The sequence below is a fragment of the Malaclemys terrapin genome, chromosome 18 (assembly GCF_027887155.1).
Source record: "Malaclemys terrapin pileata isolate rMalTer1 chromosome 18, rMalTer1.hap1, whole genome shotgun sequence".
Classification (NCBI taxonomy): domain Eukaryota; kingdom Metazoa; phylum Chordata; order Testudines; family Emydidae; genus Malaclemys; species Malaclemys terrapin.
Genome location: NC_071522.1, coordinates 25,260,498 through 25,288,139, shown reverse-complemented (window position 1 = coordinate 25,288,139; position 27,642 = coordinate 25,260,498). Strand labels below are relative to the sequence as shown.

General features: G+C 49.4%; 1 protein-coding gene across 2 annotated transcripts in view; it reads left to right on the top strand.

The window, feature by feature from the left end:
• Positions 1-5,829: 5,829 nt before the first annotated feature.
• Positions 5,830-27,642, top strand: part of STX1A (syntaxin 1A) — a 304,457-nt gene continuing 282,644 nt past the window's right edge. For both annotated transcript variants that reach the window (XM_054008657.1, XM_054008658.1), the window contains exon 1: positions 5,830-5,961. In XM_054008657.1, coding sequence (XP_053864632.1) covers positions 5,845-5,961 — 117 coding nt within the window. In that variant the 5' untranslated portion in view covers positions 5,830-5,844. The remainder of the gene's footprint in view (positions 5,962-27,642) is intronic.

The window sequence follows — 27,642 nt, the reverse complement described above, 5'->3', positions numbered from 1 at the left end:
AAGGGCAGGTTTGACAAAGCTCTGGCTGGGATGATTTAGTTGGGGATTGGTCCTGCTTTGAGCAGGGGGTTGGATTAGATGACTTCCTGAGGTCCCTTCCAATCCTGATATTCTATGATTTTTTCTCTCCTCTTCCTTCCCAGCTGTGATCCCTGGCAAAGGCTCCAAGATGGGATAGGTGTTCTCAGGGTTACATTTGGGGGCCAATAGGAAGCTTAACCCTTCCCTTGATGTGTCCCATGGGAGAGCTGGGTTTTTCTCTTGCTGGGAGAAGATGGGGTGAGTTTTGCTCCTTTCCTGAGTTGCTCAGTCAAAAATGAAAGCTGTCTGACACCTTGGCTTCTGTCTTGTGTTTCCCTGTCCAGCAGAGAGTTGCAGAACAGGCTTGCCAGGGCGCTTGGCACCCACATATGGGGCCCATGTTGGTTCCAACCCTGTGATGTGACCACACCCACCCTAGAGGCATCTGGGTGGCCCCATCACCATTCCTCCTGGACCAGGGTGGACCTCCCACATCTTCAGTCCCTGTCTTTAGGAGGGGCAAGCTCTGTCCCAAAGGAAGGAGGACTCAGCCCCCAACCATCCTTCTGTGTGCGGCTGCATTCTAGCAAGTTCCACAAGTTCACATTTCACTTTCCACAATCTTGTAGTGTGGGGCCCAAAACTGGACACAGTACTCCAGATGAGGCCTCACCAATGTCGAATAGAGGGGAATGATCACATCCCTCGATCCGCTGGCAATGGTCCTACTTATACAGCCCAAAATGCCGTTAGCCTTCTTGGCAACTCATATCCAACTTCTCGTCAACTGTAACCCCTAGGTCCTTTTCTGCAGATCTGCTTCCTAACCATTCGGTCCCTAGTCTGTAACAGTGTATGGGATTCTTCCGTCCTAAGTGCAGGACTCTGCACTTGTCCTTGTTGAACCTCACCAGGTTTCTTTTTGCCCAATCCTCTAATTTGTCTAGGTCCCTCTGTATCCTATCCCTACCCTCTAGTGTATCTACCACTCCTCCCAATTTAGTGTCACCTGCAAACTTGCTGAGGGTGCAGTCCACACCTTCCTCCAGATCATTAATGAAGATATTGAACAAAACCGGCCCCAGGACCGACCCTTGGGGCACTCCGCTTGATACCAGCTGCCAACTAGACATGGAGCCATTGATCACTACCCGTTGAGCCCGATGATCTAGCCAGCTTTCTATCCACCTTATAGTCCAGTCATCCAGCCCATACTTCTTTAACTTGCTGGCAAGAATACTGTGGGAGACTGTATCAAAAGCTTTGCTAAAGTCAAGTCCTGCCCTTAGGACGGAAGAATCCCATGCACTGCTACAGTGGCAGTTCCGTAGAAAAGGACCTGGGGATTACAGTGGACAAGAAGCTGGATAAGAGTCAACAGTGTGCCCTTGTTGCCAAGAAGGGTAACGGCATATTGGGCTGCATTAGTAGGAGCATTGCCAGCAGACCGAGGGAAGTGATTATTCCCCTCTATTCGGCACTGATGAGGCCACATCTGGAGTATTGCGTCCAATTTTGGGCCCCCCACTACAGAAAGGATGTGGACAAATTGGAGCGAGAGAGTCCAGCAGGGGCAATAAAAACGATCAGGGGGCTGGGGCACATGACTTATGAGGAGAGGCTGAGGGAACTGGGCTTGTTTAGTCTGCAGAAGAGAAGAGTGAGGGGGGGATTTGATAGCAGCCTTCAATTACCTGAAGGAGGGTTCCAAAGAAGATGGAGCTCAGCTGTTCTCAGTGATGGCAGATGATGGCACAAGGAGCAATGGTCTCAAGTTGCGGTGGGGGAGGTCTAGGTTGGATATGAGGAAAAACTTTTTCACTAGGAGGGTGGTGAAGCACTGGAATGGGTTACCTAGGGAGGTGGTGGAATCTCCTTCCTTAGAGGTTTTTAAGTCCCGGCTTGACAAAGCCCTGGCTGGGATGATTTAGTTGGTGTTGGTCCTGCTTTGAGCAGGGGGTTGGACTAGATACCTCCTGAGGTCTCTTCCAACCCTGATATTCTATGATTCTATGATTCCTCATAGTAGAGGGCTATTTAATCTAGTGCAGTGAACAACAATCAAAGTGGCTGTAAGACAGACATGTCTGACAGTGAGAGTATTTAACTACTCAAACACATCATCAAGGGATGTGGTGAATTCTGAATTCAGAGTCTTACAGTGAATGAGTTTGGCTGTTTTTCTAGAACACATGCCTTAATTTAATCACAGATTGTTGGACTAGATACAGGAATGACTGGATGAAATTCTAAGGCCTGGTGCTGTGCAGAAGGTCAGACTAGAAATTAGATGACCATAATGGTCCTTTCTGGACTAAAAAAAAAAAATCTATGAATAATTTAGCCACAGGGTGGCATACTAGAGTCATGCCATAGACCATGGAGTTTCTGAAACTATTCCCACATAAATAGGCTGTCTTCACTTTTCTAGGTTAGCTTTGTGAGAATGAGCACCATCTAATCGACAAATGTCCTCACTGCAAAACAAATATGAACAAAAGTGGCTTGCTAAATAATTAAGGATCCTTCCCAAGCTCCAAAACACAATGCAATCCCTTCCAGAGCCATTTAGATTTCAGAACAGTAACCACTCCCTAAACACAGTAGAATTAACTCCTTGCCCACTCACAGTATCTTAGAAATGTCTGATTTTTATACAGCAAACTGTCAACTTATCACAGCCACTAATACAGACCTACACAAAATACACCTTTATTGGACTGGGACAACTTGACTGTGACTTTGGTTTTGAAGAAAATCATTTTAGATTTCAAACGATGACTCAGAGTTGGGACTTTTTGTAAACCTAAGCTGCTAGATGGACTGAAGAGGCTGTAGATGTTGGTAATACATGAAAGCGTCCTACATAAACTGTCAGTTACCTCAGAAAATATATACATTTACACAACAAATAACTAAGTGTAGGAATACATGCTGGTGAAACAGCCTGGCAATTAACATTGACAACCCAATGACAGGTTTGTACAGGCCTGACACGGAATATATCACAACCAAGAAAGTAGAATCAGTTTGACTGTTACTATTTCTGCACGCAATGCAGAGAAGTCCTGTAGCTCTCTAAGAAAAGTCATTCTGAAAAGCATTAACTCATTTGGCTCATCATCCAAATTGGTGCCCTTGACATCTGTGGCTGTTCAGTAATAATTAATCCATTAATCCTTCTCAGCTAGAACAGTTTATCACCTTGAACAATAGCAGCCATTCACCAAACTACAGAGACTATGGGCAGTAACTTTTCTCTTTCACGTGATAAGTTCCTTGCAGTCAGGTCGGTACAAGTCAGCAGACTTTTCTCTTTCCAGAGCTTCAGCTTCTGAGGGTGCTCTACCAGTAGGGTGACCAGATGTCCCGATTTTATAGGGACAGTCCTGATTTTTGGGTCTTTTTCTTATATAGGTTTCTATTACCGCCCCCCCCCCACACACACACACCACCTGTCCCGATTTTTCACACTTGCTGTCTGGTCACCCTATCTACCAGTGAACAGGAGAGCTCAGTTGAGTGGGACCAAAGACACAATGGAATTATACAGATGTTTTCCCTGGCAGTTTTCCTTTTACCATGTGTGTCTCTGTAGCTTTGCTTGTCTTTGTGGGAAGATTGCTACCCTGGGGTTGGTTCATCCTGTCTGTATAACATCACAACCCCCCCAGAATCAGTGCCTCTCAGTTTACCTTCCCCAGGATAACCCCCAGTGTAACACCCCCCCGGGGGGGGGGGGGACTTGCTCAATTCATTGCAAACCCCTGGGATTGCTCCTCCACTGTAACCCCCACGGAGTTGCTGACTCCCACTTGAAATGCCTCCAACACTGTCCCCCCAGAGATGGTTCCCCTCATTGCAACCCCGGGAATGCTCCCTGAAGGGTCAGCCCTGCAGCTCTCCCCCTGGAATTACCTCACCACTGCTTCCCCTACTACCTCTGCTCAGCACTTTGTGTCTGTTGTAAGCCCAGGCTGACTAGGGTTGCTACCCTCAGCGCATGCACTGCTCTCAGGGGTGCTTCCCTCTCCCCCGGGGTCATGCCCCAGCAACACTGTGCCCATGCCCCCGCTCTCCTTGCTTAGCCCCGCCACCCCTGGAACTGGTGCCCCTGAAGTAAACCCCTATTTGGCTTCCCCCTCGTGTAACACGGGCACACCCTCACCCAAGGGTAAATCTCCCTGCACCCTCCACCCAAGGGTAACCCCCCCATCGCTAGATACAACCCACCCACGGGCACACCCTCACCCAAGGGTAACCCCCCCATCCCTAGATACAACCCACCCACGGGCACACCCTCACCCAAGGGTAACCCCCCCATCCCTAGATACAACCCACCCACGGGCACACCCTCACCCAAGGCTAAATCCCCCCATCCCTAGATACAACCCCCCACGGGCACACCCTCACCCAAGGGTAACCCCCCCATCCCTAGATACAACCCACCCACGGGCACACCCTCACCCAAGGGTAACCCCCCCATCCCTAGATACAACCCACCCACGGGCACACCCTCACCCAAGGGTAACCCCCCCATCCCTAGATACAACCCACCCACGGGCACACCCTCACCCAAGGCTAAATCCCCCCCATCCCTAGATACAACCCACCCACGGGCACACCCTCACCCAAGGGTAACCCCCCCATCCCTAGATACAACCCACCCACGGGCACACCCTCACCCAAGGGTAACCCCCCCATCCCTAGATACAACCCACCCACGGGCACACCCTCACCCAAGGGTAACCCCCCCATCCCTAGATACAACCCACCCACGGGCACACCCTCACCCAAGGGTAACCCCCCCATCCCTAGATACAACCCCCCACGGGCACACCCTCACCCAAGGCTAAATCCCCCCATCCCTAGATACAACCCACCCACGGGCACACCCTCACCCAAGGGTAACCCCCCCATCCCTAGATACAACCCACCCACGGGCACACCCTCACCCAAGGGTAACCCCCCCATCCCTAGATACAACCCACCCACGGGCACACCCTCACCCAAGGGTAACCCCCCCATCCCTAGATACAACCCACCCACGGGCACACCCTCACCCAAGGCTAAATCCCCCCATCCCTAGATACAACCCCCCACAGGCACACCCTCACCCAAGGGTAACCCCCCCATCCCTAGATACAACCCACCCACGGGCACACCCTCACCCAAGGGTAACCCCCCCATCCCTAGATACAACCCCCCACGGGCACACCCTCACCCAAGGGTAACCCCCCCATCCCTAGATACAACCCACCCACGGGCACACCCTCACCCAAGGGTAACCCCCCCATCCCTAGATACAACCCACCCACGGGCACACCCTCACCCAAGGGTAACCCCCCCATCCCTAGATACAACCCACCCACGGGCACACCCTCACCCAAGGCTAAATCCCCCCATCCCTAGATACAACCCACCCACGGGCACACCCTCACCCAAGGCTAAATCCCCCCATCCCTAGATACAACCCACCCACGGGCACACCCTCACCCAAGGGTAACCCCCCCATCCCTAGATACAACCCACCCACGGGCACACCCTCACCCAAGGGTAACCCCCCCATCCCTAGATACAACCCACCCACGGGCACACCCTCACCCAAGGCTAAATCCCCCCCAGGTGTAACCACCTCCCCCGAAGTGTAACTCCGCCCCCCAGTGTAGCCCCCCCGCCCCTGCACACCACCAGGTGTGACCCCAGCGGGACCCCCACGCGCACTCACACCTCCCAGCTGCCCCCAAGTCTCCGCAGCCCCAGGCCGGTGCCCCCGGGTCCCTCGCTGCGCCCGGCGGCCCGGCCCGGCTCCGGCTGAGGCGCATGTGCCGCGCCTCCTTCCCCGCCCCCCGATCGCCGCCGGAGCCGGGGAGGCAGCGCCGAGCCGAGCGGGTGCCGGGCGGAGCGAGCATGAAGGACCGAACGGGGGAGCTCCGCGCGGTGAGCGCCGGCCGGGCCCGGGGTGCGGGGGCCAGCGCGGGGCTCGCCCGGGGGCTAGTCCCCCTGGAGTGATAGGGGGGCGGGGAGCTGGCCTCTCCTGGGGGTGAGATGGGGTGCCGTGTGTGGGGGTGCTGTGTGTGTGGGGGGGAGATGGGGTGTGTGTGCGGGGGGGGGCTGTGTGTGGGGGAGATGGGGTGTGTGTGTGTGGGGAGCTGGCCTCTCCTGGGGGTGAGGTGGGGCAGAGGGGCTGGCTCCTCCTGGGAGTGAGATGGGGGATTGGCCTATCCTGGGATGGGAGATGGAGGGTGGTGTATGTGGCTCTCTCACCAGGAGCGGCACCAGGGTTTTTGGTGCCCTAGGCGGGGGTCCTTCTGAGCTCCTGGTCGTCGTCGGCAATTCTGTGGTGGGGGGGTCCTTCCGCGCTCCCGGTCTTCGGGGCACTTGTGCGGTGGGTCCCGGAGCGAGTGAAGGACCCGCCGCAGAATTGCCACCGAAGACCCGTAGCGCGGAAGGACCCTCTGCCACCGAATTGCCGCCGAGGGCGGCAAAATGCAACCCCCCCAAATCCTGGTGCGGTCGCCTAAATGGAAGCGCCGGCCCTGTCTCTCACCCCCTGGATCCAGGAGTGCAAGAGTCGTACCCCTCTAGGGAGGTGTGTGTGTTGCAGATGTCACACCTGGATGCAGGTGACCCCCCAAGCACTCCTGTTGCCAGGGGGTGGCAGACCCCCAGCACCCCAACTCTAACAGCTCTGGCGCATAGGGTGGTGAGGGACTGTGTGTGTCTGAGTGGGGTGGGTCTTGCATCCTGGAAAGACGGAGGTGGTGTGAGGGGAAGTAGCTGTACTTCTGCAGTGGCAGGGGTGGGGTGGGGTGGCCAGGGAGGTTGTGTGAGTGAATGTGACAAACAAGTGATCAAACCCTAAACACACTGTGATGCTCCATCCCAGGCCGAGGTTTGGGGTATGGGTGTGTCGGGGTTATGTCAAACCCTGCCCTTGCTGGGTTGGGCCTTGATGTGTATGTGTGTGGGGGGCTGGATGTGTTGGAGCGAGATGGGGCCTGCACTGGGGGGCTTGATGTGTTGTGTCTGCGTACAGAGGTGATCTGAGGTTTCTGTTTTGTGTGCTCTGACATCATAGAGCTTGACATGGTAATGAAGTATTATTGAATGTGACACGCATGCTGCAGGGCCCGGGCAGCCGATTGCGTGAGTGGTTCTGACACATTCGCGGGTGTGGAGGGAGGGCGCGCTTGTGTGAGTGGATTTTCTTGACTAGAATAAAAAGTCTCCTCACACCCCACATGGCAAAGGAGGGCAGGAGCGCTGTGTAGGTTTTGACACCCTCTAGGGTAAGGGCAGCATACTCAGGGTGGGGAGAAGAGATGTGAACCTGTGTGAGAATGTGAGGGGTTGAGGGAGGGGAAGACCTTGGGGGAGGATGTGTAAGTGGACTTGACCCACTTGCTGGGGGTGAGGAGGTTATGTGTGTGGGTCTAAAAATCTTCCCAGGAGCTGTGGCAGAGGCTGGCTGAATGGATGTTCTGGTGAGTGGCAGATCGACAGGAGGTTGTAAGAATGGATCTGATACACCCTTCAGCCTTGAAGGGGATGTGTGCATCGAACAGTGTCTTTGTCCCTGATCCCGCCTGTGAGGCTGCTTCACCCTGACTTCCAGAGAGCTTTCCATGGCTGCTGTTTGACTGTTTGAATCAGTTGGGCCAGGTTTTATTTCTGGATGTCCTTAATCAATGGAACAGGGTTTACATTCAGCAGCTGGTCTTGGATGTCAGTGAGTTTGCTGGTGTGGGTGTTCATAATATCGTGGAACCATCAAAGTGTATCACTAGCCTGTGTAAGCACCTTTGGGGGGGGGGGATAGCTTAGTGATTTGAGCATTGGCAGCAGCGAACTCTGGGGGAGGAGCCCCCCTTTCCCACCCCCCAGCAGCACGTTCACCCCCACCATTGTCACTGCATGTGCTCCTAGGGCCTCTCTCAGGTCCAGGAATCTCCCTCGCCTCCCCGGTGGTGGGTGCCGGGAGGTGCTGCGTGCACCTCCTCCCCTGCTGTTGCCCCTGACTGTAGCCTCACTTGGGGTGAGGGATGGGGCTGCCCTTTGCCCAGCATGAAGCAGGAGCGGTGACTGAGGGCGGGGGTCCCCCCTGTGCTGGTGGAGGGTCCTGCCGGAAAAGGGAAGGGTCTGAGGGTGAAGGCCAGGCTCAGAGTCAGTCAGCTCTGGCAGTTTAGATGGGGGGCACTAGGACCCTGCAGCAGCAGTTGCTGCAGGGAGGCAGCATGGAGCTGCACGGAAGAGGCAGGGACACTCTGCTCTGGGGGCCCTGCGTGGAGGCAGCAAGTCGGGCCGGGCAGGGCCAGTGCAACCCATTAGGCGACCTAAGCGGTCGCCTAGGGCACTACAATTTGGGGGCGGCGACCGCGGCGGTATTTCGGCGACAGAACCTTCCGCCTAGGGCGGCAAAAAAGCTGGCGGCACTCCTGGGGCTGGTGGACACTGGGGGGCGGGGGGGAGCGGCGGCAGGTGGGGCCGGGGGGGAACACCCGACCCCAAATATTGGTGGAGCTGGGCTTCTCGGCTCTGAATATTGCTGGTGTCCAGGCACCACGTGAGAATATAACTCGCCGCCTATGATTCTATGATTCACCTGTTCTTGTCATCCTCCCTCTTTCCCCTGTGGTTTTTGCTATAGGCATGTGTTGCAACTTGTACTCCTGCACTGCTGCGGTTGAATCTATGCAGACAGACCCTTGTGCCCACACAGAACCCCCTTGAAGTTAAGCGTCCATCCATGTGAATCCAGTTGTAGGATTGGGGCCCTTAATTGTAAGCTCTTTGGGGCAGGAACCATATCTTTCTGTGAGTTTATGCAGAACCGAGCATAATGTGGCCCAGATCTTCATTGGAGGGTCTGGGCACTATCACGTTATAAATAGTAATATCATTAACCCAGATTTTACCTGACTCTCTGCATCTCAGCAGGCATCTTTTGTCTACAGTCTGGAGAGTATTTATGCTTAGTTACGCTTCCTAGCAAAGGCATCGGCTTCAGAATGAAACTGAACAGAGTTGCTGAGGCTTTGCCTTCAAAACGCTGCCTGGGGGCTACTTGCAGGAAAGTTCTTCTAAGAAGCCGCAGTAGATCCCCAGTGACAGAGAAATTAGAGATTGGGAGTCTATACAAGAGATCTCGCAAATGATTCTAGATATCCAGACTGTTTTCCTTTGTGGAATTTCATACCATTTCTCCTAGTTTAATTGTCCTTTTTGAGATCTGTTGGTATTTTTGCTTTTCAGGTAATTGTAGTTTGATATCGTAGCTTTTTAGTTGCTGTTTAACCCAGGTGTACATATTTAGCTGTTTAACTCTTCATAAATCAGTTCCTCTGACCCTTACTCATTTCTGTTATTTTTTCATTCTCTTTGGTTTGCAGATATTGCTCAGATAATGAGGAACCAAGAGCTACATAGTATTGTAGGCGCAATCTCATTAGTGCCACTGAGACACTTTTGCTTTCTTGTTTCTGACCTGATAGTTGCAACTGACAGTCCATTGCCACCATATTACACATTTAATTTTCTGTTCACTATTGCCAGCATCCCGTGTATTCTGTGAACATGGAATTGTGCTGCAGAATCTCAGCTTTTCCTGAAGGTGGGGGGAGAGGGGAAATGGTGCTTCTTGCCTTCATGGTTGTGAAGGTAACTGAAAATGCGAGACCAGTGTAACCAATGTCAAGTTGTCTGCTCTGAGACATGTGAACTGGCACATTCGGGTCAAACAGAGAGTTGACTCTGAAACCTAACAATGCTACTTTAAATGTAGGCATTAGCTTTGGCATTGTTGGTCATGTTAAAAGAAACATTCAGTTAAGCTGCCAACCACTTCCCGTTCCTCACCAGTTGCCACAAGCACAGCAGCTAAAACCTCTAGATTCCCCTTGATAACATCTATGATGCAGTTACTCGTGGTCACCAACCCCCCCTCCCCTTCCCCCCACTGTGGCACATGAAAAACTGAACATGTGGCAGGACTGTGGAGCTGTGCTCAGTCTCCGCTCCAGCTCCAGGCAAAAACCTGCAGCTCCACTGCTCCGGAGCTGCTCCAGCTCCAGGCTCCACTCCAAAGCCCTGCATGTGGGGACAGAGTAAATGCACTTTGTCTATCAAAATAAATAACGCAAGGGCCACTGTCATAGTAGTGAACATTTATATCCTGGAAACCCCCCAAAGGTCCCAGTCGGGACTGGAGCCCCATTGTGCTGGGTGCCGTACAAATGGGTCAATCCCTGCTGCTGAGCCAAAAAATATTGTTTTTGTTTGCCTGCAAAAATAGTGGTGATGCTTGTGCACAGGCCTGCCTCTTCTGGAGTTCTGAGTTCAAATGCGCAGCTAGGTCAGAAATAAGAATGAAGTAGATTAATCATAGTTTTACAGTGATAGACACTAGTATAGAGCGACATTCCTGCTACTCCCCTCTCACCCATATTTTGAAATTAGCAAACTGGTGCAATTAGCAGTTTCTGCTCTAGGAAGTCCAAGGACTAGAGTGTGTGTGTCAGGGTTGAAGTCCACTGTCAGAGCTGTGATTGATGACCTTGCTCAGTGCCTGTGTATAAAGTCTCTACTGCAGGCAGTGCTGTTCCTCAGTTTCATGAATGCTATTTGAAACGTGTTAATCCCAGACAGAGAGAGGAATCATTTGAAAACTCATGATACAATGGGGTTAAACCTAGGATGAATAGAGGAAAATGAAGAAAAGGAAAATGTAGGCTGAGTGCCAGGAGAAAGTTGTAATGGTGAGCTCTGTAGACTGTGCAATTGTCTCCCAAGGGAAGGGGTAGATGCCCTGCTACTTCGGACTCCTAAAACTGGGCTGGATGGAAAACTAGAAAACGTACAATAGGGAAGTCTCTCTCTTTTTGGTGATTCTGAACCAGAAAGGTGTGTGTGTGTTTTGAGGGGGATGAATGAAGGAAAATTGCAGCCATTCTGTTCAACAGAAGCAATTGGAAAGCTCCCAAGGCAAGGAACTCTTCCTCTATGTACAGTGCTGACTGTGAAATAGATTTGAAAATAGAGTTTTAAATAAAGAAATAAAGTCACGTGAGTGCCCTGTTGGCAGCCACTAGCTGGCTGAGGAGTGACACTGGCAGAGTATTTAAAATATTCATTTTTAAATATTTAAAAAAAAAAAAGAGAACGGGCCATTCAGTTTCTATCCTGCTGTGTTCAGCAACTGAATGAAATAACCATAACTTAATGTTGAACGTTTTTAAAGATTGTAAACATGAATGTCCTTCTGCTCCTGACAACAGCATTCCAGCAGGACTGTGTCTCACCGGGACCCCTTCTCTGCCAGTATCATGCTGTGTGTGTCTTCAGCAAGATGGCTGCCACCAGGTGTATGCTTAGAAAAAAACATTTTTAATTAAAGCCTTCAGTTGAAGATCCTTTCTGTTCTCTGAATGGCAGGAAGGGCTTCACACCCTGTGAACGTCTGAGCCAAACGGGAGCAGGTCTCCTTTGAGCACCTGTGTGTCCCTAGAAGACAGCGTTAAGGTCCCATGGGCTGGGAATGTGTGTCATGGTTAGAGATGAAAACCCTAGGGCTAGAGAAGCGAGAGGTGAAATTTCTGCAGTAGGTGCAAACAGCACGCCAGAAAGGCAAAGCATGAAAGTAATGTTTATTTAAAGAAATGATAAAGGGGGCTCTATCTAGGGAGATCTACTCATTTGCTAGTGGTTCCTCTAATGAACTAAGGTTGGGAGGAGGCTTGGTTTTGCTTTGTCTGTACTTGAGGTGCAGGTCTCTCTAGCCAGCCTCATTAATAATCTGGGCCAATTTCTTCTCATTTTCATAGATCTCGTAAATTCAGCTAGTAAGAAGATGAAAAAATGGCTTTAATCAAAGCAAAAGGAGACCAGCACAAGGGTTCTGCTGCCCCATAGGCTGAAGCTTTGCATTTTAATGGGATTCTTAAAATTATACTTGAATTTTAAAATTTAAAGTGCGAATCCTAGGGCTTCCCTGCAATGTTCTGGGTACAGTGGCTTTTAAGACCATCTAACACCCTGGGAAGAATGGGCATTCAAAACAATCAGGGAATGGGAGATTTATGTATCCCCTCAGAGCTAAGAAATTTACTCTAATGTGAAGAAAGAGTCAATTGGAGACCTGATCTTGAAAGATTTTTGTACTGACATCAGCCCTGGTGTAAGCAGATTGCAAATCCTATTGAAATCAGTAGGAGGTGAGCCTGTTTACACCAGGGCTGAATTTGGCCGTTTGACTAAAGAGTAATGTGTTGCCTCTCAACCCCATCTGTTCCCTTATTTCTAGGGTTAAATTCAGATGTGCACGGGCGTCTCCAGTGAAAGGGGCAGCTGCTGACACAGTCTGATTCTTCCTCTGGCAGACATCCTCGGGGAAGTGTAATTTGAGCAATTGCCAAGTTCTGAGCTTGCTTGGGAGCCAGAAATCCAAGATCTAAGAGTCCCAGGCCTGCTGAATTTGATTGGTTGCTTTAAAAACCATGGCACAAGCTGCTGCGCTCTCCTGATATCGCCTCTTACCTGTTGCATCCCACCGTCTTTGAGATTTCTCCAAATACTCCCGGGGAGGCATAACTGAGGAAAGGAGCGCAGCCTCCTCTGAACTAGGTGACTCATTGTTTCAGAGCAGCATCCAAGTAACTTCTTTTACCTCTGTCACAGCAACTGATTTGGGCAGTACGACCCTTGGAACAGCTAGGCCCGTTCCTCTTCAAAGAGCTGTATCTTCTTTAAACTGCTGTTTTTCTTAACATTTCCCACCATTGCACAGTTGTGCTGCCATCACTGGTGGGAGTGCTAGTGTAGACCAGCCACTGGCATTCATAGCATTGTGTCATCTAGATGGGCCTGAGGGAGGCTAGATGCCAGAGTAAGAAAATGTCTATGCTGGTGCTGCCACTTATATGATTGGAGATTTTCAGATACACGCTAGTGTAGACAAAGGCTATAACACTTTCTGCTGGTGTTTATTCAGACCCAGGCCGGTGGTGGGGAAACTAGCTAGTATTCCTTTGTGTGACGTACCGGGCACAATCCAGACTAGCTGGAGGCTGTAGTAGCTCCCACCTGTGTCACTCACAAACAGACTTCCAGCATGCAAGCTACACCCTCAGTGACTGTGTGTAACTGCAGCCTGCCAGCTGTACCCTGGCTCTCACGAGCCTGGGTTACACTGCAGGGTGACCCCAACCATCCCCAGTCCTGGATCTTCCCCCAGAAATGTATGTCCTTTACTGCCCAGCCCTTTCCTGGACAGTACAAATATATAAAGTCCATTATTCCTTTAAGGGAAAAATATGGCAGTTTATTACCTTAAATAGTTACCCAGACACTTTAATTTAAACACCCTGAATTAGATAAAACAATAAAACAAGTTTATTAACTACAAAGGGAGAGATTTTAAGTGGGTACAAATAATGAGGCATAAAAATCAGAAATGGTTATAAGAAAAATAAAGATAAAAACTCTTCCTAGTTATCTACTTAGGGAATTATCTTTGTTGCAAAGCACACTTTCTCACCACATGCTCCAGCAGATTACTGACCAAACTTTCAGGTCAGGACCCTTCCCCCGAGGCCAACAGCTGTTTCCTTTTATCTTCTCGGGTGCAGAGAATGAGGTGGGCAGAGGGGGAAAGAGAGAGGTTTCTTGGGGTGTTTGACCCTCCTTATTATAGTTTGTCACCCTCTCAAAAAACATTTCCAGTTGAGAACCAGGAGACACAGAGTCTATGCGGAAGGATGTTCCCTGCTGGATTTTTTCATCTGTTTGAACATCCTTTGTTTCCCTTTGTGCTTGATGACTCTGTTGACTGCTTAAATGCAAATTAAAGCAAGCACACATTCCTTTGTTTAGGACAGACCTGTCTGCTGACTTCTGCTTGGGCGGGGCTGTTGGGTTTGGAACACGGGTTAATAACATCGTCCTGGGGAATTTTATAACTTCACATACATGTTGCCACACATATTTTATCACGACAATACTGACCAGCAAATTATGAGTTTTAAAATGATACCTTACAAGGCATACTTCGTACAAAGATTATTGCAATAGTGTGTAGAGTGTGAATACAGGGGTGTGTTCCATCATAGTATGTCTATACTGCAATCCAAGGGCGTGACTGCATCTTGTGTAGACACACCTGAACTAGATTCTGTCTATCTAGCTTAGGTACAGGAGCAGTGACCCCATGGTAACATGCGCTTCCTTGTGGGCTAACCTCTGCCTATGTGCGTACTGTCATAGCTTCACTGCTCTGGTGCTCAAGCTAGCTCAGATATGTTTACTCAATCTGCAGTCACACCCCGTGACTGCAGTATACCCAGACCCTAAGGCAATGAGTGCTAGTCTACGCTACACAACACACACTGTTTGAATGTGCAGAGTCAGGTTAGCTGACATGTTGACCATGGGTTTGGAGTCAGTGTAGACCAGCATCGTGTCAGCTAATGCTGATTAAACCTGGTCTGTGTTGATTGCAAAATCATGCTTAGTGTCATGTCGGCTAATTTGATTCTTCACATCTATATTCAAACATGGTAATATTTTGTAGTTGGAGGCCGGCCCTGAGAGTCTCTGCCTAGCCTCTGTAGGACTGTGCAAGTCTGTCTTTCCTGTCAGTCGTTTCTTCTCATGGTGTCTGACAGAGAAACTGTGCTGAGGCTGGAGCATGGGGGTTCTTTGGAAATGAGTCCAAGTGGCCATTGACACCTTCAGACCTTTGCCTCCTCTGAGTCTGAGAGTGGGAGATGGTGCGTTGGAATATGTTCTAGGAATTATCGTGGGGAAGTTCTCTGGCCTGTGTGAGACAGGGGGTCAGACTAGGTGATCATTGGTCACTTTTGGCCTTGAAATCTATGAATTTGTCCTTGTGTCTCTAGCACAGCGCACTACAGCCACGACAGTGAAGTTTAGAAACCTGGTCCGATTTAAGCGTTTTTCACTGTGATCTCTTAAAATGCTGAATGAAGCCATCAGTTTTACAGAGGTCTGAAATTCTGCACTGGTAAAATAGTGAACAGCAGGAATTCAACAGTAGAACTCAATGCAATATAAATACAGGAGATATGACACTGAATTGTTGGGAAATCCCTTTGAGGTAATAGCAAAAATCAGCAACTTGTCCTAACTAATAGCATAAGAACTCCACAATTAAAGTTGTAAGGTAAGTTCCATTATAAGACTGATTACTGACAACTCCCCTCAACGTCCCTCGAGAGGTCCTTTCCAAGTGGAATTCTCCCTACATGGTGTCCTACCATAGGAGGATTTATTTATTTTTTTTAGATTGAGGTGAGATGGGAGAGAAGAGACTTCAAAAATCAATTATTTCACTTTTGGAAGAGAGTCATCATTATTTTTTGGCCTTCAGCTCAATAATAAAGCTTACAAGAAGTGGAAGATGGACAAATGACCAGGGAGGAGTATAAAAATATTGCTCAGGCATGCAGGAGTGAAATCAGGAAGGCCAAATCACACTTGGAGTTGCAGCTAGCAAGAGATGTTAAGAGTAACAAGAAGGGTTTCTTCAGGTATGTTAGCAACAAGAAGAAAGTCAAGGAAAGTGTGGGCCCCTTACTGAATGAGGGAGGCAACCTAGTGACAGAGAATGTGGAAAAAGCTAATGTACTCAATGCTTTTTTTGCCTCTGTCTTCATGAACAAGGTCAGCTCCCAGACTGCTGCACTGGGCAGCACAGCATGGGGAGGAGGTGACCAGCCCTCTGTGGAGAAAGAAGGGGTTCGGGACTATTTAGAAAAGCTGGATGAGCACAAATCCGTGGGGCCGGATGTGCTGCATCCGAGGGGGCTAAAGCAGTTGGCGGATGTGATTGCAGAGCCATTGGCCATTATCTTTGAAAACTCATGGCGACTGGGGGAGGTCCCGGATGACTGGAAAAAGGCTAATATAGTGCCCATCTTTAAAAAAGGGAAGAAGGAGGATCCGGGGAACTACATGCCAGTCAGCCTCACCTCAGTCCCTGGAAAAATCATGGCGCAGGTCCTCAAGGAATCAATTCTGAAACACTTCGAGGAGAGGAAAGTGATCAGGAACAGTCAGCATGGATTCACCAAGGGGAAGTCGTGCCTGACTAACCTAATTGCTTTCTATGATGAGATAACTGGCTCTGTGGATGAGGGGAAAGCAGTGGATGTGTTATTCCTTGACTTTAGCAAAACTTTTGATACGGTCTCCCACAGTATTCTTGCCGGCAAGTTAAAGAAGTATGGGCTGGATGAATGGACTATAAGGTGGATAGAAAGCTGGCTAGATCGTCGGGCTCAACGGGTAGTGATCAATGGCTCCATGTCTCGTTGGCAGCCAGTATCAAGTGGAGTGCCCCAAGGGCCGGTTTTGTTCAGTATATTCATTAATGATCTGGAGGATGGCGTGGACTGCACTCTCAGCAAGTTTGCAGATGACACTAAATTGGGAAGAGTGGTAGATACGCTGGAGGGTAGGGATAGGATACAGAGGGACCTAGACAAATTAGAGGATTGGGCGAAAAGAAACCTGATGAGGTTCAACAAGGACAAGTGCAGAGTCCTGCACTTAGGACGGAAAAGAATCCCATGCACTGCTACAGACTAGGGACCGAATGGCTAGGAAGCAGTTCTGCTAGGGGTTACAGTGGACGAGAAGCTGGATATGAGTCAACAGTGTGCCCTTGTTGCCAAGAAGGCTAACGGCATTTTGGGCTGTATAAGTAGGGGGCATTGCCAGCAGATCGAGGGACGTGATCATTCCCCTCTATTCGACATTGGTGAGGCCTCATCTGGAGTACTGTGTCCAGTTTTGGGCCCCACACTACAAGAAGGATGTGGAAAAATTGGAAAGAGTCCAGCGGAGGGCAATAAAAATGATTAGGGGTCTGGAGCACATGACTTATGAGGAGAGGCAGAGGGAACTGGGATTGTTTAGTCTGCAGAAGAGAAGAATGAGGGGGGATTTGATAGCTGCTTTCAACTACCTGAAAGTGGGTTCCAAAGAGGATGAATCGAGACTGTTCTCAGTGGTACCAGATGACAGAACAAGGAGTAATGGTCTCAAGTTGCAGTGGGGGAGGTTTAGGTTGGATATTAGGAAAAACTTTTTCACTAGGAGGGTGATGAAGCACTGGAACGGGTTACCTAGGGAAGTGGTGAAATCTCCTTCCTTAGAGGTTTTTAAGATCAGGCTTGACAAAGCCGTGGCTGGGATGATTTAGTTGGGAACTGGTCCTGCTTTGAGCAGGGGGTTGGATTAGATGACCTCCTGAGGTCCCGTCCAACCCTGATATTCTATTATTTTATTAATGCCTTAGTTGAGGAGCTTCAAATGTGCTGTGCTCTCTATACCTCAAGGAGAGCTGTGTGCGTGAGGGTATATTGAACTCACTGTGTAGATAATAAATGCTATTCATTGGGTGGTGGTGGGGCGGGGGGTAGGGAAGCCTTGGTTCTAGGCGAAATCTCTGCAAATACTTTGCTCTTTGTGAAGAGTCTCCCACATCTCAACAGGAGCAAAGTGGGAGATGGTGTGAAATGCCTCAGTAGCTGTTAAACTGTGCAAGACCAGAGAGAGTAAGAGTGGGCTAAAATTTCTGTGGAGAATATTGACTCCAGAAGAGTCTTGAATCATTCTTCTTCTTTGCTCCATACAATAGAAACTCTCTGTACGGGATACATGTGCTCACCCAGGATATAAAAGAGTTAAAAAAATAAGAAAATTCACAAACACATTAAGATGGATTCAAGATGGGGTGGGTGTGTTCTGGTGGTTGAGTATGTGTAACAGGGTGGCTGGCTGGCTGCTGAAGGGCTGGGGCTAGCCAACCCTGATTACAGAATGAGCCCCACCTTGTCCTATAAAGAGCTGCAGTGAAGGGGAGAAGCTCAGAAAGTGGTAGAGAGACTGCAGAGTACGAAAGGCTCCTGCAGGGAAGACCCTAAGCCCAGGGGAGCTGCAGTTAGCAGGAGGCTCCTGCTAGGGCTCCTGACTGAGGGAAAGGTTTGGGGCTGGAAACCAGACTTGGGTCTACATAAAGGGAGAAAGCGGATGAGCTGGGTTTGGGGCCTGGAATCCCAGTATGTAAGGACTCAATAAATGGGACCCCAGGAGGGAAAAGTTTAATTACCTGTGGACTGTGAGTTAAGGGGCCCCGAAGAGGGGAGAAACTGGTGGCAGGATACCACAGGGTGACCTCTGGCCACAAGGAAGTGCTCAGGAGGCAGCCAGCCCTGTTACAGCATGGGACAAGGAAGCAGGAACTCCTGGCTCCCAGTCCCAGCTCTGGCACTTGGGGCTTTATGCATATGTTTTTTAAAACAGTCTGCATCAGTTTCCCCATCTGAAAACATGGATTGGAACTGTGGAGTTGGAGGCCACTGTGCCACTCCAACGAGACTTCATGGATCAGAGGTTGGAGGGTCTAAGAAGGCCGCTGGTGTAGGGAGAAGGTGGGTTCATGGCTGTGTAAAGCCCCACCCCTCAGTCACGTTTGCTAATGTTTCAGGACCTGGATAGCAGAGTGGGGCTATCCAGTTTATTACACTGAATGCAGCATGTGCCTCGTGGGCACATTACATATGTGTGCATTCACTGCATGCAGCTCATGGACCTCAGAGACCGAGTATGTGCTGTTGAGACTAGAGTGGTTGAATTGGAGGAGCAAAAGGAGACAGTTACATACATGAGACTTTTCAGTAGAAGCGGGTCCTACTCCCAGTCTGACAGCCTCTGTGTGCTGTTGTGGAGGATGAAAGTCTCAGGGAAGGAGAACATCAAGCCGGAGTGGAGGGAAACGATCCCATAGTTGGGACCCTCCTTCCAGATGATGTCATTGTGTCTTCTTGGCACTGAGACTATCCCTGCAGGGTTTCAATGGTGCATGAGACAATGGTGTTGGGAGGAGGGATGTAGGTTTATTAGGAACTAGGAAACCTTTTGGGAAAGGAAGGAGCTGTAAAGGGAAGATGGCCTCCATCTACACCAAATGGAACCAGATTGCTGGCATGTATAAAAAGTTTGTAGATGAGTGATTAAACTAAGGCTCGGGAAAAGCCGACAGTTGCAGAGGAGCACATGGTTCTGATAGAGACATCCCTTAGGGGAGGATTTATTAAACGGGATTCTCTATATCCTTGTAAAAAGGAGAGAATAGAAGTTGATAAAGTACAGGTAGGAAAGAGTACCATTCAGTTAAACCACATGAAAGCAGACAACTAAATATTCACAAATTTTATTAGTGCTTGTTCACAAATGATAGAAAATAAATATTAAGATGGGTGAACTTGAGTGTCTGGCATTAAATGAGGATATTAATGTAATAGGCCTCACAGAAACTTGGTGGAATGATGATAATCAATGGAACTCAGTAATACCAGGGAACAAAATACATAGGAATGACAGAATAGGTCATGCTGTTGGGGAAGTGGCACTATATATGAAAGAAAGCATAGAGTCAAATATAGTAAAAATCTTCACTGAATCAAACGGTACCATGGAGTATCTATGGATAGAAATTTCATGCTTGAATAATAAGAATATAGCAGTAGGAATATACAGCTGACCAGGATGGTGATGGTGACTGAAATGCTCAGGAAGATTAGAGAGGCTACCAAAACAAAAAAACTCAGTGATAACTAGGGATTTCAGCTATCTCTATATTGACTGGGTATTTGCTACGTCAGGATGGGATGCAGAGATAAAATTTCTAGATGCCATTAATGACTCTTGGAGCAGCTAGTCCTGGAACCCACAAGGGGAGAGGCTATTCTTGACATAGTCCTAAGTGGTACGCAAGATCTTGTCCAAGAGGTGATTATAGCTGAACTGCTTGGTAATAACGACTATAATGTAATTAAATTTAACATCTTGTCTGGGGGAAAATATCAAAGAAACCCACCACCGTATCATGTAACTTAAAAAAAAAAGGGGGGGGGGAACTACACAAAAATGAAGAAGCTAGTTAAATGGATTTTCACAAGAGTGAAATGCCTGCAAGCTGCATGGAAGCTTTTTAAAAACACCATAATAGAGCCTCAAACTAAATATATACCCTACCCCATCCTCCCCAAGAAACAGTAAGAGGACCAAAAAAATACCACCAGGCTCAACAACAGATTAAAAGGGGTGGTTAGAGACAAAAAGACATCCTTAAAAAATTGGAAGTAAAACCTAATGATGAAAATTGAAAGGAGCGTAAACTTTGACACATCAAGTGTAAAAATATAACTAGGCAAGCCAAAAAAAGAATTTGAAGAGCAATTAGCAAAAGACGCAAAAAATAACAGCAAAAAAACTTAAGTACATCAGAAGCAGGAAGCCTGCCAAACAATCAGTGGGGCCACTGAATGATCAAGGAGCTAAAGGAGCACTCAAGGCAGACAAGGCCGTTCTGGAGAAGCTAAATGAATTCTTTGCATCAGTTTTCACTGCAGAGGATGTGAGGCGGTTTCCTACACCTGAGCCATTCTTTTTAGGTGACAAATCTGAGGAATTGTCCTAGACTGAGGTGTCAATAGAGGAGGTTTTGGAAAAAATTGATAAATTTAACGGTAATAAATCACCAGCAGCAGATGGTATTCACCACTCAAATATGAAATTGTAGAAGTACTAACTGTGGTATATAACCTATTGCTTAAATCAGCCTCAGTACCAGATGACTGGAGGATAGCTAATGTAACACCAGTTTTTTAAGAAGGCTCCAGAGGCAATACTGGCAATTATAGGCAGGGGTGAAAGTAACTTAAAGGACTTACCGGTACTCCGGAGTCCTTAGGAGTGGCAGGGCCTCAACCGGAAGAGGCAGAGCCTTTAAATACCCAGCACTTTAAAGCAGGATTTAAAGGGGCTGGGGCTGTGGTAGCAGCAACTGGGAGCCCCGGGCCCTTTAAATCACCCCGGAGCTACCAGCTGCAGAGGCGTCTGGGAGCCCCGAGGGTGATTTAAAGGGCCCAGGGCTCCAGCTGCTGCTACCGCAGCGGTGCCCCAGGCACTTTAAATCACCATTGGAGGGGGCCCTGGCCTCTGGCAGAGCTTTAAAGGGCCTGGGGCACCACTACAGTAGCGGCAGCCGGGAGCTCCTGGCCCTTTAAATCACCTCCAGAGCCCCGTCGCCGCTACCCCAGGGCTCCAGCAGAGGGGCTCTGGTGATGATTTAAAGGGCCCCAGAGGGTAGCAGCAGTGGGAGCCCTGAGCCCTTTAAATCGCCACCCGAACCATGCTGCCGGAGCCCCGGGGTAGCAGTGGCAGCCAGGGGCTCGGGCAGTGATTTAAAGGGTCCAGGGCTCCGGCTGCTGCTACCACCCCGGGCCCTTTAAATCGTCCCCGGAGCCCTGGGGTAGTGGTGGCGGTGCTCCGGCGGGAAGTTAAAGGGCCTGGGACTGTAGCGGTGGCCGAGCCCCTGGCCCTTTAAATCGCCGCTGGAGTCCCGGACCCTTTAAATCGTCCCTGGAGCCCTGCTGCCGGAGCTCTGGGGAGGCGGCGGCGGGTCTCCAGCGGCAATTTTAAGGGCTCGGGCGGTAGCGGCTGCCGCAGCCCCGGATCCTTTAAATAGCTGCTGGAGCCCCGCTGCCGCTACCCCAGGGCTCTGGGGACGATTTAAAGGGCCCGGGGCGGTAGCTGCGACAGCGCCCCAGACCCTTTAAATCACCGCCCAATCCCCCGGCTGCTGCTTCCCCAGGGCTCCGGCAGCAGGGCTCTGGCGGCAATTTAAAGGGCCCAGGGCTCCAGCCGCTATTGGGAGCCCCAGGCCCTTTAAATTGCTGCCAAGGGAAGCCGATCCGCTCCGGTAGGGCGCACCGGCTCTTGCCCGTACACCGTACTGGGGCGTACGGGCTTACTTTCACCTCTGATTATAGGCCAGTAAGCCTAACTTCAACGCCAGGCAAATTGATTGAAACTATAGAAAAGAACAGAATTATCAGACTCATAGATGAACCCAATATGCTGGGGAAAAGTCAACATGGCTTTTGCAAAGGGAGATCATGCTTCACCAATCTATTAGAATTCTTTGAGGTGGTCCGCAAACACAGTCCAGGGTGATCCAGTGGCTATAGTGTACTTGGACTTTCAGAAAGCCTTTGACAGGGTCCCTCACCAAAGGCTCTTTAAGTGAAGTAAGCAGTCATGGGATAAGAGGGAAGGTCCTCTCATGGATCAGTAACTGGTTAAAAGATAAGAAACAAAGGGTAGGAATATATGGTCCATTTTCACAGTGAAGAGAGGTAAATAGTGGGGTTCCCCAAGGATCTGTACTGGGACCAGTGCTGTTTAACATATTCATAAATGATCTGGAAAAAGGGATAAACAGCGAGGTGGCAAAGTTTGCAGATAATACAAAATTACTCAAGACAGTTAAGTACAAAGGTGAAAGCACAGAGTTACAAAGTGATCTCACAAAACTGGGTGACTGTGCAAGAAAATGGCAGATGAAATTCAATGTTGATAAGTGTGAAGTAATGCAAAATGGAAAACATACTCCCAACCAGGGCTGCCGAGATTGGGTTCAGGCCCCGATTAAATTTTTTTTCGGGCCCCCAGCAAGGGTGGACCAGCTAAACAGGGCTGAAGAGAGGGGGGGAAGCCGGGCCTGGAATTTTTTTGGGCCCCCCAGCAAGGGCGGACCGGCTAAACAGGGCCGACGAGGGGCGGGGGGAAGCCAGGCCCTGGGCCCCCTTCCGGACCGTCGGGCCCCGGCTTCCAATTTGTACCAGCTTTCCCCCCCGCCCCCATTGGCCTTGCTCCCAACTATATATACAAAATGATGGGTTATAAATTTGCGGTTACCACTCAAGAAAGAGATCGTGGAGTCATTGTGGATAATTCTCTGAAAACATCTGGACAATGTGCAGTGGCAGTCAAAAAAGCTAACAATGTTATGAACCATTAGGAAAGGGATAGATAAGACAAAATATTATAATGCCATTATCAATATCCATGGTACACCCACACCTTGAATATTGCATGCAGTTCCAGTCGCCCCATCTTAAAAAGATATACTAGAATTGGAAAAAGTTCTGAAAAGGGCAACAAAAATTATTAGGAGTATGGAACAGCTTCCGTTTGAGGAGAGATTAAAAAGACGGGGGCTGTTCATCTTAGAAAAGAGATGACTAAGAGCGGGTATGATATAAGTCTATAAAATCATTACTGGTGTGGAGAAAGTGAATAAGGAAGTGTTATTTACCCCTTCACATACCTCAAGAGCCGGGGTCACCCAATGAAATTGATAGGCAACAGGTTAAAACAAATATAAGAAAGTATCATTCGATAATTGCCCTGTTCTGTTCATCCCCTCCTGAAGCACCTGGCATTGGCCGCTGTCAGGAGTCAGGATACTGGGCTAGATAGATCATTGGTCTGACCCAGTATGGCCATTCTTATGTTCTTACTTGATCACTTTCCCCAAGTTAACTATGCAGCTGGATCAATGCAGATAGTGCCAGGTGCTGCAGACAGAGTGTTTTCAACAATGGGACGAGGATTGTGGGATGCTGCTGGAAGAGAGCAGATTGTGCCCAGGTCTGATGGCATTCAGATCTAGATAGAAGTCTCTCCAGTTTGATGGAGGCTTCCACTGGGAATGGTGCCAGAGAGAGGAGAAAAGCAATTCACACTCAGACAATACATGCAAGTCACCCACCTATTGGAAGGCGGAAAGGAGCACACCTCTTTTTGGTTGGAGCTTTCTTCTCTTCATTCTGTCTGTGCTTTGATACCATGGTGATAGGTGTCTTTTACAAACCTGAGCTCTTTAGCTGGCTAGTATGTTATCCACATAATGGGCATATCTGACTACCTTACTGTGTGAAAGTGAATGAGCTGCAACAGGAATTGCCATTTTCCTCTAAAGCAGGAATGGGTTTTTAGAGTTGACCAGGGCTTTAGTCCTGCAAACGCTCACACCTGAGTAATGTTATATACTCAGTGGGACTGCTCACATGAGTGTTCGCAGGATCAGGGCCCAGACTGTTGTGTATAATTTTTTTTCATTGACCGTGTTATAGAACATACTTAAAGAGTAGCTTGTGGATCCTGTCTGCTCATTGGGTCCAATTCTCATCTAGCTCAAACCAGTGTAAATCAGGAACAACTTTACTGAAGTCATCTGTGTTGCACTGGTGTTAGTGAGATAAGAACTGGGCCCATTGTTTTTATTTTTTGAGGGAAGGGTCTGAGAGTACCACAGCAATAGCTCAGAGGTTCTTAACTGAGACGTGCATGAACTACAGCCCACCGTTTAGGGCTATGTAGCATATTTACCTTCTCTTTGCGCTAATGGAAGGGAAGGATCCTGGGAGTGGAATAAGGAGTCTCCTTTTAACAGTCCCTGCTTCAGAACAGTAGCTGAAATGGCTGTGCATCATCCTTTCCTTGTGAAACAGTTATTTTTTGGTAAACCCTTACCATTACTTTAACATGCCCCTCCCTAGAGCTGTCCATGTATTTCTACCACACTGTATAATTCAACTGCAGCAGGCCATGAATGCTCATGTTCTCTCTGCCTATCTGGTTTGCATCCAGTTGGCAAGTCTTGCTTTTTGCCTTTGGGAGTGGATGGGTGTGTTTTTTAAAAAGATGTGACATTCAGAATCCAGCTCCAAGGATAGCTGTGTAGTTACACCGCCTCCCTTCTCCCACGGCCCCAGTGAAATGTCAGGGGGGTTTAAGTTGTAAATTAAAACTTGTAGCCATCCCTTGCTCCATCTATTGTCATTAATAATACATTGCTGCTTTTGGAAATGACTGCTCTGTTCCAGGCACAGTCGTGAAACATGTTTTTCTTTTTAGCAGGAGTAGTGTGCCTTTGTTCTTCATCTGGGTAACAAGAATTTTAGTAACATACTATTGCCAACCCCAAGCCTTCAGAATCCTGAACTGGTTTAACAATCATGAGATTTTTTTTTTTATTGGATTTTTGGATCATTTGGATTATTATTATTATTATTATTTTTTTTTTTGCCTACTTGTTTTCTGAGCCTGTAGGGCACACTCGCTTCACGCTTCCAAGCTTTTCTCTGCAACCAAGAGCATTAGAAACTTGCTTTTTTAAAACAAGAAAGCTGAATTTTTCATGCCATCTGTTGATTCCAGCAGCTAGGGCTTTAAGAAAAACACCAAATATCATGAGGCTCACAATAAAATCACAAGAATTGGCAACACTGAAACTTTCACTAGGCATTTTTTATTTTAAAACTATTGTGCAAGGGATATGGTGGGCCGAAGAGCAGGTCTTTACCCCTCTAGAGAACTGAAGTGCTGTCCTGTGTCACAAGTGCAACTGTGTTGTTTGGTTTCATAATCTTTAGTGGACAATTGGTTCACTTCACAGGGTAACTTCCCACTTTGGCTTGAGTGTAACATGTGATCAGGTAAGACCCAGGGCTGGAGGTTAAGGTTGAGGTGCACTGGAAGGATTAAACAGCAGATGTTTCAAGTCAGGTTGAAGTGCATGGACTTTATTCTCAGCAGATTGAACTCCTGCTTCTCAGACTGAATCTTTTAAACAGGAAAACAAGAGACCCTCAGATGATTGTTGTGGAATCCTTTTCTTCTTGGTTTTGCTGCTTTTTTAAGAGAACATGTACATATTTTGGAGCAAAGGTGGTTGTTCTGCTTCCTTGCATGTGAGACCCCCTCAGGGCCCTGCCCTGGGGATTCACCTGACAGACCTTGGCAGCGTGCACAGGCTGCGACTGCCAGCTAAGTGTCAAATGTTCCCCAGTGTTCCTGAGGTAACAAGTGAGCGGAGCAGAGCCTGTAGCTCACGGCTCCTTCAGATGGCTGTGAGGGTTCTGTGGGTGAGGTGAATTGGCAGAGCTGTGTGGGGAGGAAGCCTGCACTGCTGCTGCCCACACAATGCCAATGTTGTTAGCTCTTTACTTTCAAGTATGTGTAGGCAGAGTCAGAATGAGTTCTCCCCCGACATCTGGTGGTGAGCTGTGGAAAAGGACTTCGGGGCTGATGTTGTTTGCATGGGCACACCCACCCTGCCGAGCATGAAGGGACTACTTGCCCAAATGGTCACTTTGGTTGCTGTGGGATCCCCCAGTCTCTTTGTTATTGGGGCAGGAGTATAAAGGGTTGTTATCCTGGTTATGTGAATCAAGGACAGTAGAACTGTACTTGGCATTTTATGACGGAGGGACTCGCCCTCAACTAAGTAGCACTCGCTAGGCAAGGGATATGGGTTCCAAACCCCAGTGAATTGAGAGAGGCTGGGGACAGGTATGTGTACCTGGTAGTGTGGGCTCCTTCTGAGGGGCGTAAACACCCCTTTTACTCCTCTTCTCTCCAGTGTGCGATAACAGAGCTAATTTTGACTCCCTTAGGAGTCTTGTTACATGCTACAGAGCTGAAATCGCTGATACCTATGTCTAAGTGTTAGACCTACTTTGGGCTAGTGGTGCAGTAGCACTGAGGCTCCCTTACTACCAGCTACAATCACTGAGAGCTGAAGTCACTAAAGAGCTGAGATTGCTGAGAGCTGTGTTAAGGCCCCCCCCCCACCTGAAGACAAGTTGGCGAGCGGCTTGCAGGATGGCTAGCCGAGAGGAACAAATAGCGGAGAGGCATGGCGAGAGGAGCGGAGTGGATAGCAGGGTGGCTGGCGGAGAGGAGTGGCTAGCAGAGAGGAGCGGATAGCGGAGAGGAGTGGCTAGCAGAGAGGAGCGGATAGCGGAGAGGCGTGGCGAGAGGAGCGGATAGCGGAGAGGCGTGGCGAGAGGAGCGGATAGCGGAGAGGCGTGGCGAGAGGAGCGGATAGCGGAGAGGCGTGGCGAGAGGAGCGGATAGCGGAGAGGCGTGGCGAGAGGAGCGGATAGCGGAGAGGCGTGGCGAGAGGAGCGGATAGCGGAGAGGCGTGGCGAGAGGAGCGGATAGCGGAGAGGCGTGGCGAGAGGAGCGGATAGCGGAGAGGCGTGGCGAGAGGAGCGGATAGCGGAGAGGCGTAGCGAGCGGAGCGGATAGCGGAGAGGCGTGGCGAGCGGAGCGGAGTGGATAGCAGGGTGGCTGGCGGAGAGGAGTGGCTAGCAGAGAGGAGCGGATAGCGGAGAGGCGTGGCTAGCAGGGCGGCTGGCGGAGAGGCGCGGATAGCGGAGAGGCGTGGTGAGTGGAGCGGATAGCGGAGAGGCGTGGTGAGTGGAGCGGATAGCGGAGAGGCGTGGCGAGTGGAGCGGAGTGGATAGCAGGGTGGCTGGCAGAGCGGAGCGGATAGCAGGACGGCTGGCGGAGAGGTGCGGCTTGCGGTGAAGACTGCAGCAGACCCCCACGGAGAGGCGTGGCAATCGGCTGTTAACCCGAGCAGCGGAGCATGTAAGATGCCCCCCCCCCCCCCATACCTCCCCCTCACTTCCACCCAGGCTGGGAGGTAAACTCTGCAGAGGAACTTCTGAACTCTGGGGGCTGCACTGACCAAGGTCAGAAACTGTGGGTGGGGTGACTGCTGGATTTAAGACCCTGAGGGGAAAAGGACACTGCCAAACTTACTTGTGGGTGGGTCTTTTGCTCATGGTTTGTGTTATGAATCCCGTTTGTGATGTTTCCCCAACATAATGCCGCATTGTTTCCATCCTTTATTAAAAGGTTTTTGCTACACTCAGACTCCGTGCTTGCGAGAGGGGA